Consider the following 18,373-nt stretch of genomic DNA (forward strand, 5'->3'; position numbering starts at 1 on the left):
GAAGGGTCCCGGGTTCGATTCCGGTCAAGGGCATGTACCGTGGTTGCGGGCATAACCCCAGTAGGTGTGCAGGAGGCAGCTGATCGATGTTTCTAACTATCTCTCTCCCTTCCTCTCTGTAAAATTCAATAAAATATATTTAAAAAAAAAAGAAAAAGAAAAGTGCTCAGTAAGTACTCAATGAGTAATAAATAACTGTGGTTGTGATGATGATCATGGCACCAATTCAGTATTAGCAGCTAACATTTATTAAGTGCCAAAACCTACACCAAGCCCTTCATAATGGTTATCTTGTTTCAGCCTCATTTCCAAAGTAGGGCCCCCATAAATCCAGGCTTTGAAACTCACATAAAGTGGCAATGTCACACGGCTAACACATGAGAAGGCCAGAGTTCAAACCATGAAGTCCGATGCTAAATCCCAGAGTCTAACCCCACATTATAATAAATGCACTGGGCCATGAAGGAGGGAGAGACGAGCAAGTGAGTAGGCCGCATACAACTGTGAGACGGCAGCCCAGGGCTCGCATCCTCCCAGTGCAGGAAGACATCAGAGGGTAGAGACGGGAAGAAGAGGGGAGGGGGAGTGCGCACCAGGCCCAGCAGCAAGGGCCATGGACGATGCTGAGATGTGTGACCCCCTCTCTTCTCACTCCACTCCTCCCAGACACTGCTGATCTGGACTAGAGAATGGAACAGGGAATAGCAACAGATAGCAGGAAAGTAATAAGGGAGGAAAGAAGACAGGGTCAGTTTTAGCTCCACAGGAAGGAAAATATTGGTAGGAGAACATGTCCTCTATGTAAAAGTTGGAGGTTATCAAAATAAATAAAGGTGACACACTCGATCAATGAAGGTTGTCTTCTATGAAGTATACCCTTGGCCTAGATAATTTCCCAAATGGCCCTTGGAGAACTGAATCAAACTGTGCTTCTTTTTCTGACCATATCAGCAACCCAGTAGAAAGACCCTCAGAAGATCCTCTGTAGCAAGCTTTGGGCTTGCTTAGGATTTCTGGAAAGGACTGCTGTGGATGACAGGAGGGAATTTCCTGCAATAAGTGACATCCAGGGGACATGTGGGGGGAATGGGGTAAGGGATGAGGTGGGGGTTAGTAAAAGCAGTGGTTAATTCATAGGAGATTCCTGATGCTTTGGAGAAAAACATTTGGCCTAAACAGTGTCCTTGGGAAAAACCAATGTTCAGTTTTGTGGGGGAAATCTTACTTATTTATTTCTAAAATCCTGAAATATGTCATAGGTTAAAAAGACTAGTTTCTCTTACTCTCCAAAAAAATAAATAAGTAAATAAACTACAGTAAAAAATAAAATTTCACCTGTTTCAAATACCTCCTCTATGTCACTTATCTTAATAAAACAGAGCTATCTAAATTATTGTAAAGAGTGAAACTCTGCTACATGGGTGAGGTCTTAACAAGTGCAATTGGTCTTCTATGATGCCACTGCAGCAGACATTGGTTCTTCCTGTCAATCTACTGTGGTAACACACAGCCCGCCTAATCTCCCTCTAGTCCACAGAGTACTGGTTCAAGCTGTAATAACTGGGGTATAACCCGAGAGCTATACTGCAGGCACATGGACATCAGTGGACAGAAAATACAAACTTCCCATTCAAGCCCCATAGACCCAAAGCAGTACTAACCCCTCAGGCACTTTTAGGGTCAGTTTCTACTCTCGACCCCTCACTGAGAACACATGGCAGTTGACTTGGCCACAAGTACCAGTCCTTCAGCAGATTTGCCAAAATGCTCATGTGATATCCTAGCTTCACTTAGAACAAGTTATCTTAAAATGTCATAAATTATAGCCCACCTCTCAGATCCAACCTTCTAGCTTTGCATCAAACTATGACTTTGTATCTGTGAAGTCTGAAAGAATAAAAGAAAACTGATATCAATGAATGGGAAAACTGTGTACCTTTTGCATATGGAGAGGAAAGCAAAGAGGGGGTTACCAGATTTGTGAGGTTTAGAGGACTCAACCTTTGGAATACTGACCCACTCAGGGGATTCAGGTTCTGGCACGCACCGTGAACAGGGGCCAGGGCTCCAGGGCCTCGCTATATGACAGTACATGGCCCTGGAAACCTACAAATATGAGGGGTCGTGCTCTCTGAGATTAAATCAACTTGTTCTGGGAAACAAAAATTTTAAGTGGAATTAAATCATTTAGTAGATTGCTATAATTTAAGATAGCAAAGCTATTAAAAAATCCTACTTCCGAGGAGGAGATGCTGAAATTTAAATATTCATGACTCAGGCTCCCCCAGTTGACGGGGAACAAAAATTGAAGACAGGCTTCTGAACTAATTTTCTCCAGAACTTGTTACTAAATATAGTCTCATTTTAAATGAGGGACACTGCCGCTTAGTGATGGGTCACAATTTCCATAAGATTTTGAAAGCATTTCCAAACTTTGGTTCATTACATATATAACAATAAATCCTGCAAACAGTACAACCACCTAATATTCCCTAATATTACACTAGATTTAATGAAAATTAGTGGCTTCAAGGATGAGAGTAAACGTATACATATTCTGTTAAATTATATATAGTCTCTTGGTGACATAAAAATAACAAAATGCTTCTGATAAAATTTTTTCCAAAACTCTATTTGTCAGTGATGGGAATTCTAAGAAAATACAATTGAGGGTCATATAAGTAGAAAAGCAACTTATGTGTGTTTGTTTTTTTTTCTTTAAGTGAGAAATACTGTGTCTCGCCTACCTTTTTTGAAACATTAGGACTAAAGGAAATAAAACTATATCAATTGTCAATATCTCTTCACAATACCTAGTATATAGTAAAAGCAGGGGTGTGGGAGAGGGGAAACAGATACAGATTGGATACAGAAGACCCATGTTAAATACAGTGGGTCAGAAAGAAGCCTGCAGAGATGGGACAGGACCACTGGAAGCACATCTACAAACATACAAAACAAGAAACAGAGATAGAGACAACCTCCTGCCTTCCCAGCCCAGATATCCAGTGACCAACACAATGACCCCAAGGACACACACAGATACCGAGGCACTGAGCGGGCACGCCTATAACACACATAGCACACAATGTGAAGAAGCGGGTGCTATTAGTGCTGCACATAGATAACGAACAGTAAATGACAGTTTCTACTGGGGCAAGATTAAATATGTTTAAAATTCACTATTTCTAAAGGCCTACCAAACCCAATGGAAAAAGATGTATGTTTGATTTGGAAAACTTATGACTCTGTCATCTTTTTCAAAACTCAGCTTTCGTCTCCCCTCTGCCTTCTCCCGTTGTGAATCAGCTCTTACCTGCCTCCTTCAAAGCGACTGATGAGATCTGATATTTTACTGGATTTTTCTTTTGAGACACAAGAAGCAGAGGCAGGTTTAACTTCCTCCATCCTGGGTGCTGCACTAGATAAAGCTTTATGCTTAGGGGTTGGGTGTATACTGGACAAAGGTGAATTCTGCAGATGTAATGGCTTTGGAGGCACTGTAGAAAAAGAATTAATAGAATTCAGTATTTCCTTAACAAAACAAAGCAAAATCTGGTGTCCTGGGTATAAAAAGCTTTAGCATTATCAAACTTTTGTCAAGAGGTCTGTCAACTTTGTATTGAAACTTAACCAAGGGACCCTTATCTATCTTGGCTCTGTGTCCTGTGGAAATTTCATCTCCAAGATTCAAGTAGTTCTTTTCATTTTAGGTCATTTGAAATATGGTATTATTAAACACCTAGGGGTCTACTTAGGGCCATGGCATTCCAATACTATTAGATATAACATAGCAGTTATTTAATCAGAGAAAGGAGAGTGATAAATTTAAAACTAATTCCTAGAGATATACTGCTTGCTTACAAAAGACATTTTTAATAACACTGAATAACAGATATGCCAGAATCCAGACCAATAAGTAAACATAAAAGCCAACAAAACAACAGCAACAAACAACAGTAATGTTGCATTACTATAGCATCTTCCCATTTAACAAAAGCATCTTATCTCATTTGATCTTAGATAAAAATGATCAGTGCATGGGCCAACACTCTAACCATTGAGCAACACCAGCCAGGGCTTATAGCTGGTTGGAGCATCTACCGTACACCAAAAGGTTGCAGTTTTGATTCCTGATCAGGGCACATACCTAGGTTGCGGGTTAGATCCCCAGTTAGGGAGCATATGGGAGGCAACCAATCAATGTTTCTCAAATCAATGTTTCATATCCTCTGGTGAGGATTAAAAAAACAAATAAAAAATACAAGAAAACCTTTCTGCTAACGTCTGGAAGAAGGCTGAGGAATCATGTCTCTTCCTAATCACATGCCCTAATTTCCCCGAGCTGGTTACCCTGGTTTTCAGTCCTCTCATCTCTTTTATAAACTCAGTTGACGGTTGGTTGCCTGATGCTCACTGGCCTAGATCTTATCATGTCTGTGCCAGTTATCAATTCATACAGAGAAGAGACGAAAATGTATATCACAATGGGCTACAGGTGTAACAATTCATCTCATTCCCTTTCAATACAAATGAGAAGAAAATCCCAATGGAAAAATGATATTATTTATAAACATGATATTATTTTCCAAGCTGTGCTTGGGGAAAGGGTTAATATAGTATCTATTGGGAAGGAGAAGGCTTACATAAGTGTGATATTTGTTAATCTTAAGGAAAAATTTCCTGTGTAGAATAAACACATATCGAGATAGTAAACCAGGACAACACCTCACCAAAAAAACAAAACAAAACAGTTTCATCATTAGGAGTAATTTCAACATTCATAACTAGAATATTCAAAGGAAGCAAATATGGTCTTTATAATTCTGTTTGCAAAGATTGTTATAAAATAACTCATCCTAATCTCGAGTTTACTCAGTAAACATTTCTTATTTGTTATGTTCCAGACACTGTCAGATGCTTGAAAGTTTCAAATAAAATGATGAGTTCCAGCCGGTCAGGTTCTGAGTGACTCTACCGACCCTTCCCATCTCAATTACCTCTCTCTCTTTAAACCATTTCATAACAATGTGTACTTTCCCCCAAAGCGCTCATATTATTATGATTATTAATTAGTTGTAAGTAGTATTCAGTAATAGAGCAACAATAAAGTATTAAATACATTATAGATGTAAAGCTTTCTCCCCCACAAGGCTGGAGTTCTGTAAGGATAGGAACATGTCCGTTTTGTTTTGTTTTTATTTATTTTATTATTTTTTAAAAAAATTTTCTCTCCTTATTGATGAAGGTATTACATATGTGTCCTTATCCCCTGATTGCCCCCACACCACACCACCCTCCCACTCATGTCCTCAACCCCCTGGGATCTATGTCCATTGGCTAGGCTTATATGCATGCATACAAGTCCTTTGGTTGATCTCTCCCCCTTACCCTCACCCTCCCCTACCTTCCCTCTGAGGTTTGACGGTCTGATCAATGCTTCTCAGTCTCTGGATCTGTTTTTGTCCGTTTTGATCACAACTACGTTCCCAGTAACTCTCTGCACAGTGCTTGTGGCACATTTGTGGAACACATGAAGGAACTAACTGAGTCATCAAGGGGGCTCGTAGTCATGAGCGGAGACAGTTTAATTGTATGGATAAGGTGGGCATTGGATACACAGTTATGTTAGAAGCACAGAGGAGGCATCTACTTTAGCAAGGGAGATGATCCAAGTGTACAGGAAATAAGTAAACATACGCATATTAAATAAAAGAGCACCAATGCCACCCTGGCTGGTGGCTCAGAGGGTTGAAGTGTCGTCCCCTACACTAAAAGGTTGTGGGTTTGTTTCCCCACCCAGGGGCATACAGGAGGCGAGAGATTAGTGTTTCTTTCTCACATAGATGTCTCCCCCACCCGCCCCATCTCTCTCTCTCTCTCTCTCTCTCTCTAGTAGTTTGGCTTTAAATATATCTATATATCTATATCTATATCTATATCTAAAAAAAATCAAAAAACATCCTTGGGTGAGGAATTAAAATAAAGTTTTTATTAAAAGAGCATAAGTGCTACAAAAATCTCAAGATGGCACATGAATGGCTAAAGTGTCACAATACACTGTCTTAGAGGAAAATAATGCATACTTTTGATCCTAGTGAGCAATGTTACCCCAACAAATTTAATTGTTTTACAAAGAAAATGACTCCTCTCTCTCACCCTATCTGAACTTACTTTTATACTACGAAGGGTGTCAACATTTTGAAATGTTTTCTGAACGTCTTCTAGGTGTCCTATCAGCACGTCCAGTTCATTATGACTAAAACTCAAGAGTCTTTAATTACTGCTAACTTCCCCTGAACCCCAAAGGATGTGAACAGGAGAAATAGTAAGTGTGACATGTACATAACTGTGATTATCCATGCACTGCTAATCAGGGAAATGCAAATTAAAACCACAATACGATATCACATCAACCCCATCAGATTAACCAAAAATTTTAAATGTGACAATACCAAGTGTCAGTGAGAATATGAAGCGATGTGAGGTCTAAATGTGAAAAGTGTACATTTTCAAAGGAAATATCATTAATACAATCATTAAGAACTCAACATTTCCAAAATATATATCCTAGAGAAATCTTACACATCAATACTGTACAGGATTTAAAAAACAACAACATTTATTTATTGCTTTGAGGTGTGGGGAGAGGGGAGAGAGACAGAGAGAAACAGAGGGAAGGAGAGAGAAACATCGACTTGTTCCAGTTATTTAGGTATTCATTGGTTGATTCTAGTTATGTGTCCTGACCAGAGATCAAACCCAGAACCTTGGCATATGGGAAGATATTCTAACCCAGTGGTCGGCAAACTGCGGCTCGCGAGCCACATGCAGCTCTTTGGCCCCTTGAGTGTGGCTTTTCCACAAAATATCACAAAACCACGTGCGGGCGCACACGTACAATGTGATTAAAACTTCATGGCCCATGCGCAGAAGATGGTATTTTGTGGAAGAGCCACACTCAAGGGGCCAAAGAGCTGCATGTGGCTCGCGAGCCGCAGTTTGCCGACCACGGTTCTAACCAACTGAGCTACCTGCCCAGGCTGTACAGGGTTGTTGTTGTTGTTAAGCTTACTTTTTTATTAATTCAACAATATTTAATTCCTATTAAGCTCTATGCACTTGACCATATCAATGAACAAAAGGAAAAACAAAAAGAACCATAGCGCCCTGACCAGTTTGGCTCAGTGGATAGAGCATCGGCCTGTGGACTGTAAGGCCCCAGGTTCGATTCCGGTCAAGGGCATGTACCTTGGTTGCGGACACATCCCCAGTAGGAGGTGTACAGGAGGCAGCTGATTGATGTTTCTCTCTCATCGATGTTTCTATCTCTCTCCCTTCCTCTCTGTAAGAAATCAATAATATATATATTTTTTAAAAACCATAGCAAGTAAACCATATATCACAAGGTGGTAAGTGCTAAGAGAAAAGGGGGGAAGGTTAAAAGAATAAGATAGAAGGGATCAGCAGTGTAGGGATTAGGGGGAAAGAGCAGATTGCAGTATTAAGTAGGGTGTGCAAAGTGGGCCTGAGAAATTCTGATTTGACTAAGACTTGAGGAAGTTGAGGGAGTGGAGGAAAAGCATTCCATCACATATAGCAAAAGCTGAACACCAATGGAGACCGATATGACTGAACCCAAAGGAGCAAGCACAGGAGAGCAGGTATTGAGATCAGAGGGAGGACCTGATAACACAACTTTCTACAGATTTTGAAATGCATGAAATGAGAAGTCACTGCGGAGTTCTGGCCACAGGAAGGACATATGACATAAATTCCAACGGCCTCACTCTGGCTGCTGTGTTGGGAATTTTTGGGAGGTGGGCAGAAGAGTCAGGAGGTTATTTCGAAAATTCAGGCAAGAGATAATGGTGCTTACAAGGAGATAGTGAAATAGTTGGATTCCAGGCATATTTTAAAAGTAGATTTCCTGGTAGATTAAATGTGAGGTCTGAGAGAAAAAGCGATGAGTCAAGGATCCTTGACTCTGAGACCTTTGGCTTGAACAACTGAAAGGATAGAATTGTCATCAACTGGCACACAGTAGGGACATTTTTTTGGAGGAAGGATTGATAGTGCAATTTTGGACATGCTAAGCTTGAGATATCTAGATGACTATAATAAAATGGGCTCTATTACAACCAATTTACAGACAGTAAATAGAACAAAACAATTTAGTTATTCAAAAACTTCCAACTCAGCAAAGTAATTATTAATAATGAAAGAGACACTAATTGCAATTTAAGTTTGGGGATGTGCACTACATTTGTAAAACATTATTTTATTTACTTTAGAGAGAGTAGAAGGGAGAGGTAGAGAGAAATATCAACGAGAAGAGAAACACTGATTGGCTATCTCCTGCAAGCCCCCTACTGGGGATCTAGCCCAGGGTAGGGATGCCCACTACATTTCAATTATTTTTATTTTACTATGAAAAACAATAGCTGGCTATATATTAATATTTATAGAGTTATACCTTAAGAATTGAACATTCCACATAGAATGCTTTACTTTAGAAGCAAATTAAATAGGTTCGAGTACTTTAAATATACTCAAATTATTCAAATAATGTCTTTCCAAGCTCATGAAACTTTTCTGAACATTTAGGTTTAATGATGAAGAAGTGACAAATAGTGGCTTTTATCAAAATAATTAACTATGTAGAAAATGTTGTGGATCAAAAGCTCTTAAGAGAAAAAGAACTATCAGCTTTAATTGCTAAGAAAGTTATTTTGAGTCCTGTCTAGCATGGCAGGAAATAGGCCAATTTTAAAAGCAGTGAACAAGAGGAAAGACTTACATTTGAAGTTTCTCTGTAATTTATTTGTTTGACTGGTAGGGTTGGTATGAATTGAATAAACCATTGTTTTCCAAGCCTTAGGGTGTTTTCCAAGGCAAGTGAAAACAAGCCCTAACTATGGAAGGAACCCATTTTTAAATTTACAGGCTCCAATTTAGATTCAAATGGCAAGGTTATCTAATCTCTAATCTAAAATTTGGCTCTTTTATCCTTTTAAAAACTATAATTCTTAAAAAATATTTACTTATTGGTAATTAATAAACATAAACCTGATGTTGTTCTAGACACATTACTACATAAACACCACTAATAAAGTTATTTAATATTGTGTCTTCTTTTAAAATTTATCATAATAAATTATAGCTATGATTTTATTAGTGTTCTACATGAGAAACAAACAAACAAGATTTAATTATGAGCTGTTTTAGGATCTAGATCAGAGTTTTATATTGGCATTTCAGGGTGGATAATTCTTTGGGGTAAGGTGAGGAAGGGGGACTGAAATGTTCTTATAGGATGTTGAGCAGCATCTCTGGTCTCTATTTAGCAAAAGCCAGTAGCAACTCCCACAAGTTGTATCAGGAAAAAAGTCTCCAGACAATACCAATGGGGGGACTGTCTCCTGTTGAGGACCACTGATCTAGACTAAGAGTCTTCAATTAAATTAGAAGACTAATTTAAATCCGGAAGCCTCAGCATCCTCACCATTCATAATGATATAGTGAAAACACAGGGGTTGTTGTGATAATCTCTTCATCTGCACAGGAAGTGCCATTAGCGTCCCCTTCCTTTCTCGGCCTTGGTCTCCCAGATGTTCTTAAGGGTTTGGAGAAATGAAAAGTAGCTTCCTTTCACAAGAGGGTGAGGAACACTGCTTACTGGTAGATAAGTCAATAAGTGGTGCCCAATCTATTTGGCAGCTGACCTCATAATACCAAGATGTATCCTCACTTCAGGGACATTGGTCTCTATAGGGCACACATTCTAAGTTGTAAACAAAAAAATAGCGGAAACAAAGAAAGTGGAGGAAACATGGTGATAAAGCAGGGATTCATTCAACAAGTATTAGTGAAGATCTGCTATGCTACGTGGCAGGCATGGGGGATGCAGCAGTGCAAAAGGCAAGGAAAAAAATCATTGTGGATGAATAAAATATATAATAGGTCAGCTTGTAATGAATAAGAACAAAGAGTAAGGATGGGGAAATGTAAAATGTCAGAGTTGAAGGTGTGGTTTAACTTTTAACAAGGGGGGCCAGGGAAGGGACAAAAACAAGAGAGAATTTTTTTTTTCTAATTTACTGATTTTAGAGAGAAGACAGACAGAGCTAGGAGAAAGGGAGGGAGGAAGAGAAAGAGAGAAACATTGATTTGTTCTTCCACTTATTTATGCATTCAATCGGATAATTCTTGTATGTGCCCTGACCTGAGATCAAACCCACAACCTTGGCATAGGGGGACAAAGCTCTAACCAACTGAGCTATCTGTCCAGGTTAAAAATATATTTTTTAAAACATTTTTTATTTTCCAACTTATTAAACAACAATGAAGTACAGTTCATTATTTTTTGGGAAAAAGATTGTTTTGTTATGCCTTACTTGTAATATACAATAAAAGTGAATCTTGACTAATAAGTGTTAGTTTCCTCCTGTACAAATATGAAATTGAGAAGGGAAAAGAAAAGAATATTTTTTTAAAGAAAAGAATATTTTTAAAAAGAAGTATAAAGTCCTTATTTAATTTATTGAGTACAGTCATGAACTATAACAATGTTTCAGTCAATATATGACTGGTCCCTTTTAAAATTATAATGGGGCTAAAAAATTCCGATTGCCTACTGACTGTAGCTGTCATAGGTGATGCTGGTATAAACAAACCTACTACATTGCTAGTCACAGAAGTATAACATATAACAATTTATGTACAGTATATAATACTTGATAATAAACACTGTTATTAGTTTATATATTTACTGTACAATACTTTTTTATCATGTTAGAGTGTACTCTTCATACTTAAAAGTATCACTATCTTTGTAGTTATGTAACATTGTATGCATGAATCCACACTCAAAATAGGAAGTAAATATGTACTGAAGTAGCAGTACACTGACTTTCATATAACTACAAACAGCAAAAGCAAGGTTAAATGTTGTCTCCCTAAAGAATATGATTATTTCAGCACACAGCTCAAGAAGGACACTTCTGTGATTTATCTCAGTGAACTATGAAAAACAATGAAGTAATGCAATGAAGCTTCCAAAAAAAGGCTTTATAAATAATGAAATTCTTGCGTTTGATCTGGGCAATTACATAAAATTAAATTATATTCTTTTTTTATATTCTTACCCTGTTTGATCTTTGTCAGCTCAGGTTTAATAAGCAAGATGGAATTTTGTACTTTGCAAATAAATGGCTTAATTAAATCATGATCAAAAATTGCTTCATTCGTATTCACATCAATGTTACAGGGATGAGTATGGACAAAGGAAAAGGTTATAAACACATGAATAGACTATTCATTTGAATCACCAATTTTTTTCTCCTTGCTGTATAGCCATAACTCATACCACCACCAATACTCCTAGTAGTGAGAACAAAAGAAAAATATCTCATAATGTGGAAGACTCAATTTTAAATCCTTTTTAAAATTCTCTTTCAGAAATCTTTAAAACAGAAGAACTTTCAAGAATAACACCAACTCTTTTATAATGCATTCTCTATAACACTTTTTTTCTTTGCAAGAACAGGAAAAAGACCAAAGTAAATACAAAATAAACCAAATACAAATTGATTTTTCCAAAGTATAGTAATTCTACAAATGCCCAGTTTGTTTCTTGGCTGAATGTTGAGCATTCAGTATAAATAAAAATCTGTTAGGAAGAAACTACACATTAAACCATAATGGAGCTTAGCTTTACATTACATTTCAAAGGGTGTTACTATCTTCAAAATTATAATTTGGTGCTTCTCAAAGTTAACATCCAGTTAGAGATTTATTGTAAAAAGAAATGGTACTGAACAAACTCACCATTATAATTGTTTTACTACTTGCTGGCTACTCCTTCCTTGAACCATTTATTTTTATTTTCTACGGGTGACTTTATTAAGACGGTTTTTCAAACCCAAGCTCCTTAATATTGTAAAAGCACCTTCTTACTCAGTACGTTAAGCACTGTTTTAGAATGATCTGTTTCACAGATCCTCTGACATTTAGCAGGTCATAAGAACTGCTGACAGTACTTCTAAACACACATTCCTTTGTCACACATGTATTACGCAAACAGTAAGTTGGGCTCTGTGCTAAGTCAGGCATAATGCATGAACAGACCTCTGTCCCTTTAAGGGGACACGTAAACTACTTCCGAAACATGAAAAGAACTATGACAGAGAAATGTAGAAGGTGTTTTAGGAGCAGAGGAAATACCCAACTCTGTCCGAGAAGGTTCACTGACCAACTTTTCTCCTAAAAACAATAAATGCACTCAATTCCTCCCATTTATAGCTTAAAACTCTTCCTTAGTGGTCACCATTCTTCTGGGTTGCCTTCAACTGGTGAACAAAGTACCCAACCTATGCCCAGAACCCCCGATCAACGTACCTTGTGGCTTTGGACTTGCAGCTGAGTGTTTTGCTGGCGTTTTTCCATTTATTCCCTGAGCCTCTTCATCAGATACATTCTGATCAATCAGTGCAGTTGTGCTGCTTTTCAAAAAGGGTGGAATGATAGTGATCTTTGGACAGGTACTGCCACCTGCGAGAGTTCAAAAAGAAAGGGCAGGTAAATGCAGAGGCAGAGCACTACCATGTCTCATGACTGAAATTCCTCCTGACCCCATAAAACAAAAAACAATCTCAGTTACGAGGCTAAGCACGGAAATGCTTTCCCACGTGTGCTGACCCTGACAAAAGAGTCTCCCTGGGAAAGATCTCATTCCATGTGCTTGGAAAACCTTATAATGCACATTGACAGACTGCTGTGCACACGTGCACACGCACACACTCGAACACACTCATGCACACACAGGCATTCGCTCTCACTCCTTCAACTCCTTTCCTTGCAGGGCTACAAAAAGGGCATATTGGATGCAGATAAAGCCGGCTAAGGAGCGGTCTGGAGGGCCCCACACTAACTTGTTAAAAGCGTTCCTTTCCAGCCTGTGAGCAACTCGAAAGAGCAAAGCAGTTAAGTACCAACCTGACAGCTCAATAAGACTGAGAGCGAGGAGAATGGCTCCATTAGAAATGAACACATACACATACACACACTCACCAGCTTATTCAACTCCAAATTAGCATAGACAAGCTATTAGCCATGCCCCTCCCAAAGAATGATTAGATTATATGGTAACACCGTCCTATTCAAACCCCCGAATAGTCTTTAAAACACTGAAATACAACATGAAAGATAGAGGAAAAAATGGATAAATTTTTTGTTTGATTTCTGACACAGAAGTTAAATGTTGAACTTCAGAGAATTTAAAAGAAATCATATGCCAATGTTTTCTCTTTACACTCATATTAAATTTCCTTTTCTTCTAGTTGACGTGGTGATATTAACAACAGATTGGACCTTGCTTAGGAGAAAAAAAATTTTTCTACCAGGGAATTCACTATTACTAAGTAAAAGTGTGCAGAGAAAATGTGATTTGGTTAAAAAGTTTCGTTTTTACAGAATCAAAATATCTATGAAAAGAGAACTATTAGAAATAAAAAGCATTATTAGTCAAAACAAAAAAGCTAATAAAACCCAATCAACTTTCTTTATTTTTTAATATATTTCTTTTAAAAATATATATATTTTATTGATTTTCCACAGAGAGGACTGGAGAGGGATAGAGAGCTAGAAACATCACTGAGAGAGAAACACCGATCCGCTGCCTCCCGCACACTCTATACACTGAGCCAAACTGGCTAGGGCTTTAATATATTTCTTTATTGATTTCAGAGAGGAAGGGAGAGGGAGAGAGAGAAACATCAATGATGAGAGAGAGCCTCCCGCACGCCCCCCTGGGGATAGAGCCCACAACTCGGGCATGTGCCCTTGGCCGGAATCGAACCTGGGACACTTCAGTCCACAGGCCGACGCTCTATCCACTGAGCCAAACCAGCTAGGGCCCCAATCAACTTTCTATTCAGTAAAAAACAAATCCCTCTTATTTCAATTGATTGTTAAATAATATTTATTTAAAAAACCATACTATTGCTTTCTTGTCTGTGCTCCCTTTAAAATTTATCTTGGTAATACTGATTTTAGAAGATGTTAAGAGTACCAAGTATTACCTGAGAAATTCTAAGAGGCCCAGTGCAAAAACAAATGTAGTAAGGTTTCATCAGACAGCTTTCTGCTTACAGTGGGCTGCCCGCTGGATTAAGCATTTCATTATTTAGCCAAATATGACACAGGCCTTTCTTGAATGTAAGATGTAGGAAAAATTATTTCACAGCATATTACTAAAATTGTAAAGAAAAGAAATAAAAGATCAAATTTTTAAATGTGTGATTTTATCTACCTTCTTAAAAAACTGTGAAGTAGGCCAAGTATATCCCTAAAATCTACAGCCCATAATCCAACTGGTTAGTCTTTTACTAGTAGGGGCATGAGGACTTTCATTCCCATGGTGACCCCAAGAATGTGCTGGTAATCCTACAGGCCACCTGCTGGGATCTAGTGAAACACAGCCAAGGTTGTGGGTTTGATCTCTAGTCAAGGTACTTACAGGAATCAACCAAAGAATGCATGAATAAGTGAACAAAAAAATCTCTCTCCTTCTCTCTGTTTCTCTTCCTCTCAAAAAAAAAATCAATAAAATTTTTTTAAAAAAAGGAAATATGGTAAAAGAAAAACACTGTTAAAAAAATCTTTAGACTTGAATTTTAAGAGATCATGTTCATTTTCTTCTGCAGTAAACTTAAAAGATTATCCATCTACCCATTTGGTCAGATTTATTTATTCTTTAGCAATCAAAGCATTCAACAATGACAGCTTTTATTCTCAACCTTTAATAACATTATATTGATTATACTTGAGATTGCTTTGCTTTCCTATGAAAACAAAAACAAAAAACACCCAAACTATCCACCTATTAGTTCTGCAGCACAATTTTAATAAAAAGTTTTACTCATATCTGGACACTTTATATGATGTGGGTAGAGGAATATTAGAGTGAGTTTCAAGTGCCCAGTCCTGTAAGTGAAGAGCTTTGTTCTTTGATCCATTCCTCAATCCACTTCAATATCTGATTGATATTATCCTCTCAATCTGGTTTATTGCTGGGCAGTTGATGCATTATTTCTTCCTTGTAGGATGCCAATGCTTCTTCATACAGAATTGAAAAATTTCACATTGAATGTTACCTTTATTTTCTTCTCACTATAAATCCCTTGTGTCAAGTCTTTTGCACAATACACTGTTATCTGTTTCCAGCACAAAAACTGTATGAAACCAGCATTCAGGGAAGAATTCACAACTGTGGTAGTCTACAGTAAATTCCACCTTCACTCATTTGGTTTTCTAACTCATCAACTACTCTATTTTCATCTAAAATGGGACAGGCCTACTCTTCATCACAGCCATCATATAACTGCCCTTCTCGAGCTAAATTGCCTACATCGAGTGGTCGGCAAACCGCGGCTCATGAGCCACATTCGGCTCTTTGGCCCCTTGAGTGTGGCTCTCCCACAAAATGCCACGTGCAGGTGCGCACGTAGAGTGTGATTGGAACTTCGTGGCCCATACGTAGAGTGTGATTGAAACTTTGTGGCCCATGCGCAGAAGTCGGTTTTTGGCCTGAGTAAAGTCTATTTTGAAGAAGTAGCGTTAGAAGAAGTGGGGGGTGTCGGTCAGTCAGGTGACAGGAGACGCGCACGATTCATGCACGAGTTGAGTGAGCCAGTCAGTCAGTGGTTAGTGCTAGTTGCGTCTGCAAATTGCGCACGGGTGACAAAAGTACCTACTCGAAGCATAAAGTTACCTGTATTTTTCCAACCAGCTGCAAATCCTACAGGTATTTTTGTCATCAATTTAAGAATTGTAATTCTTTTGTGTTGGTGGCTTTATTATTATAAAATGAAACTTTTTTTTTAGGTGCCCTGTTTGAGATGGCTACAAAGAAGAAGCAAAGAAAAATGGAAGACGAAAACTGTGAATTTAAAGTTGAATGTACCTACCTATATAGTTTAAGTTTAAAAAATTTGGCTCGCAAAAGAAATTTCAATCGTTGTACTGTTGATATTTGGCTCTGTTGACTAATGAGTTTGCCGACCACTGGCCTACATTAATGTATTTCAATCTTGAATTTGATGCAAATTCTTTGCCGAGTGTGTTTTTTCCAACCCCTGGAAGCAACATGGCCCTCAATGCGATGGCTCCAGAAAACACATGCTTAAATGGTTGGGTTTTTTGTTTTTGTTTAAAAAAAAGAACAACCACAATGTCAAATATGCAACAGAAACCATATATCACTGTGAAGCCAAAAATGTTTACTATCTGGCCTTTTACAGGAAAGTTAGCTGACCACTGTTCTAGGTAAAACACATAAGGTAAAGGAAGTTTACCTAAAGGCAACACCATTTCATGCAGTATTTCATCTTCTAACATCTTGGATATTAGCAATAAAAAGTTAAACTTCTTTTTGCTTGTTTATGACTGACTCAGCCTACTCACATTTGGAGACAGTCCTCTTTTGGATGCCAGTTGCATAACAGAGATGAAACCCAAATTGTAACCAGATGGTCCACCCATTCAAGACAATTTATATTAACTAAAGAGGCTTTTGGTCCCAATTTCCCCAGAAGAACCAGAAGTAGTGATTAAACTGTTATCTTGGACACAGCTATAACTAATCACATTATATTAGTACTAGAGGCCCGGTGCACGAATGCATAAATGGGTGGGGTCCCTCTGGGTGGCCTGCAGGGATCGGGCCAAAACCCACAGTCCAATGCTGCCTGCAGCTCCTACCTGCCACTTCTGCTTATCCTGGCCCCCTGTGCCTACCGTGGGCTCACACCCAATCAGTCCCTATCGGGAGAGGCTCACGCAGCCACAGCAGCGCTCACCAGCCATAAGCCCTGCGTCTGGCGGCCTCCCAAGGGGAGTGGCTGCGGGATTGGGCTGAAACCGGCTTTCCAACATCCCCCAAGGGGTTCTGGGTTGCGAGAGGGTGCAGGCCAGGCTGAGGGACCCCACCAGTGCATGCTCGGGGCCAAGGAGAGAACGCGGGAGGGCTCCAGGGCGTATCTGGCCTGTCTTGCTCAGTCCCAATTGGCCGGACCCCAGCAGCAAGCTAACCTACTGGTCGGGGCATCTTCCCCCTGGTGGTCAGTGCACATTATAGTGAGCGGTTGAGCAGCCTTAGCATATCATTAGCATGTTATGCTTTTTTTGGTAGTTCGGTTGTTCTGCCTTTTGGTCTATTTGCATATTACCCTTTTATTATATAGGATGGGGGTGGGGTTGTCCTAATTAAATACTGTTTTCTCTTAATGATTGGTCATCTTTTTTAGTGACTGGCCCTAAGCATTTCAAATTGCTCTGTCTTCAGGTTACTCACGTAAGCTTTCTGGGTCTTACCTCCTATAAGAAATGTCTTCTAGACCTATGGCAATTGCAGGGGCTCCTCGGATTATCGATTAATCCAGTCTCATCTTTGACTGTATAAGGCAGTGGTTCTCAACCTTCCTAATGCCGCGACCCTTTAATACAGTTCCTCATGTTGTGGTGACCCCCAACCATAAAATTATTTTCGTTGCTACTTCATAACTGTAATTTTGTTACTGTTATGAATCATAATGTAAATATCTGATACGCAGGATGTATTTTCATTGTTACAAATTGAACATAATTAAAGCATAGTGATTAATCACAAAAACAGTATGTAATTATATATGTGTTTTCCAATGGTCTTAGGCAACCCCTGTGAAAGGGTCGTTCGACCCCCAAAGGGGTCGCGACCCACAGGTTGAGAAGCGCTGGTATAAGGCTCCCTGTTCCAACACAAGAGTTTGCCCCTATGGCTTAACTTTTATTTTTCTGTCTTCTTTTGCAGGACACTGGTGAGTGGCAGATAATGCTTCTGATGGGTTTAGGGTAACTTTGTCTTCTATTTGCAAAACTTTGTATTGGGCTGGTATGTCTTGCCACACCATTCTTGAATAGCTCTTTCACATTTTAAGGTTGGACTTACTTTTTGGCCATCCAGTCAAAGCAAAGTCCACTCAGTTCTCAGATTCTTCAGGCCTAATCTCTTTCCATGTTATCTAAGACTTCAGATCACATCTTTATGGTCTTGCTATGGCCAAGTCTGTACTGCCTCATCCACTCAAAACATCTCTCCCAACTACACCAAGTCTCTAGCTCAGAAGATTTCAGTGGACTCCAACCCTCAGGACAAGCGGATTGCTTGGATTTAAGAGAACAAAAGTGGTTTTACAGGGGAGGCAATCTTTTTAGGAGAACAGAAATAAAAGAAATACCTTAAAAAAAAATAAAACAACTTTATTTTGAAATAATTTTAGATTTACAGAAGAGTTGTACCCAGGTTCCTAAGCACCTTACAAAACTATATATATAT

At 38.8% G+C, this 18,373-nt stretch overlaps 1 protein-coding gene across 2 annotated transcripts in view; it reads right to left on the reverse strand.

The window, feature by feature from the left end:
• The window catches only part of FGD4 (FYVE, RhoGEF and PH domain containing 4), a 152,485-nt gene that overhangs the window by 58,677 nt on the left and 75,435 nt on the right, over positions 1-18,373 (reverse strand). For both annotated transcript variants that reach the window (XM_015566609.1, XM_015566608.1), the window contains exons 2-3: positions 12,400-12,552; positions 3,317-3,500 (exon numbers count right to left, since the gene is read on the reverse strand). In XM_015566609.1, the coding sequence (XP_015422095.1) occupies positions 3,317-3,408 (92 nt within the window). In that variant the 5' untranslated portion in view covers positions 3,409-3,500; positions 12,400-12,552. The remainder of the gene's footprint in view (positions 1-3,316; positions 3,501-12,399; positions 12,553-18,373) is intronic.

The sequence above is a fragment of the Myotis davidii genome, unplaced genomic scaffold, assembly GCF_000327345.1.
Source record: "Myotis davidii unplaced genomic scaffold, ASM32734v1 scaffold902, whole genome shotgun sequence".
Classification (NCBI taxonomy): domain Eukaryota; kingdom Metazoa; phylum Chordata; class Mammalia; order Chiroptera; family Vespertilionidae; genus Myotis; species Myotis davidii.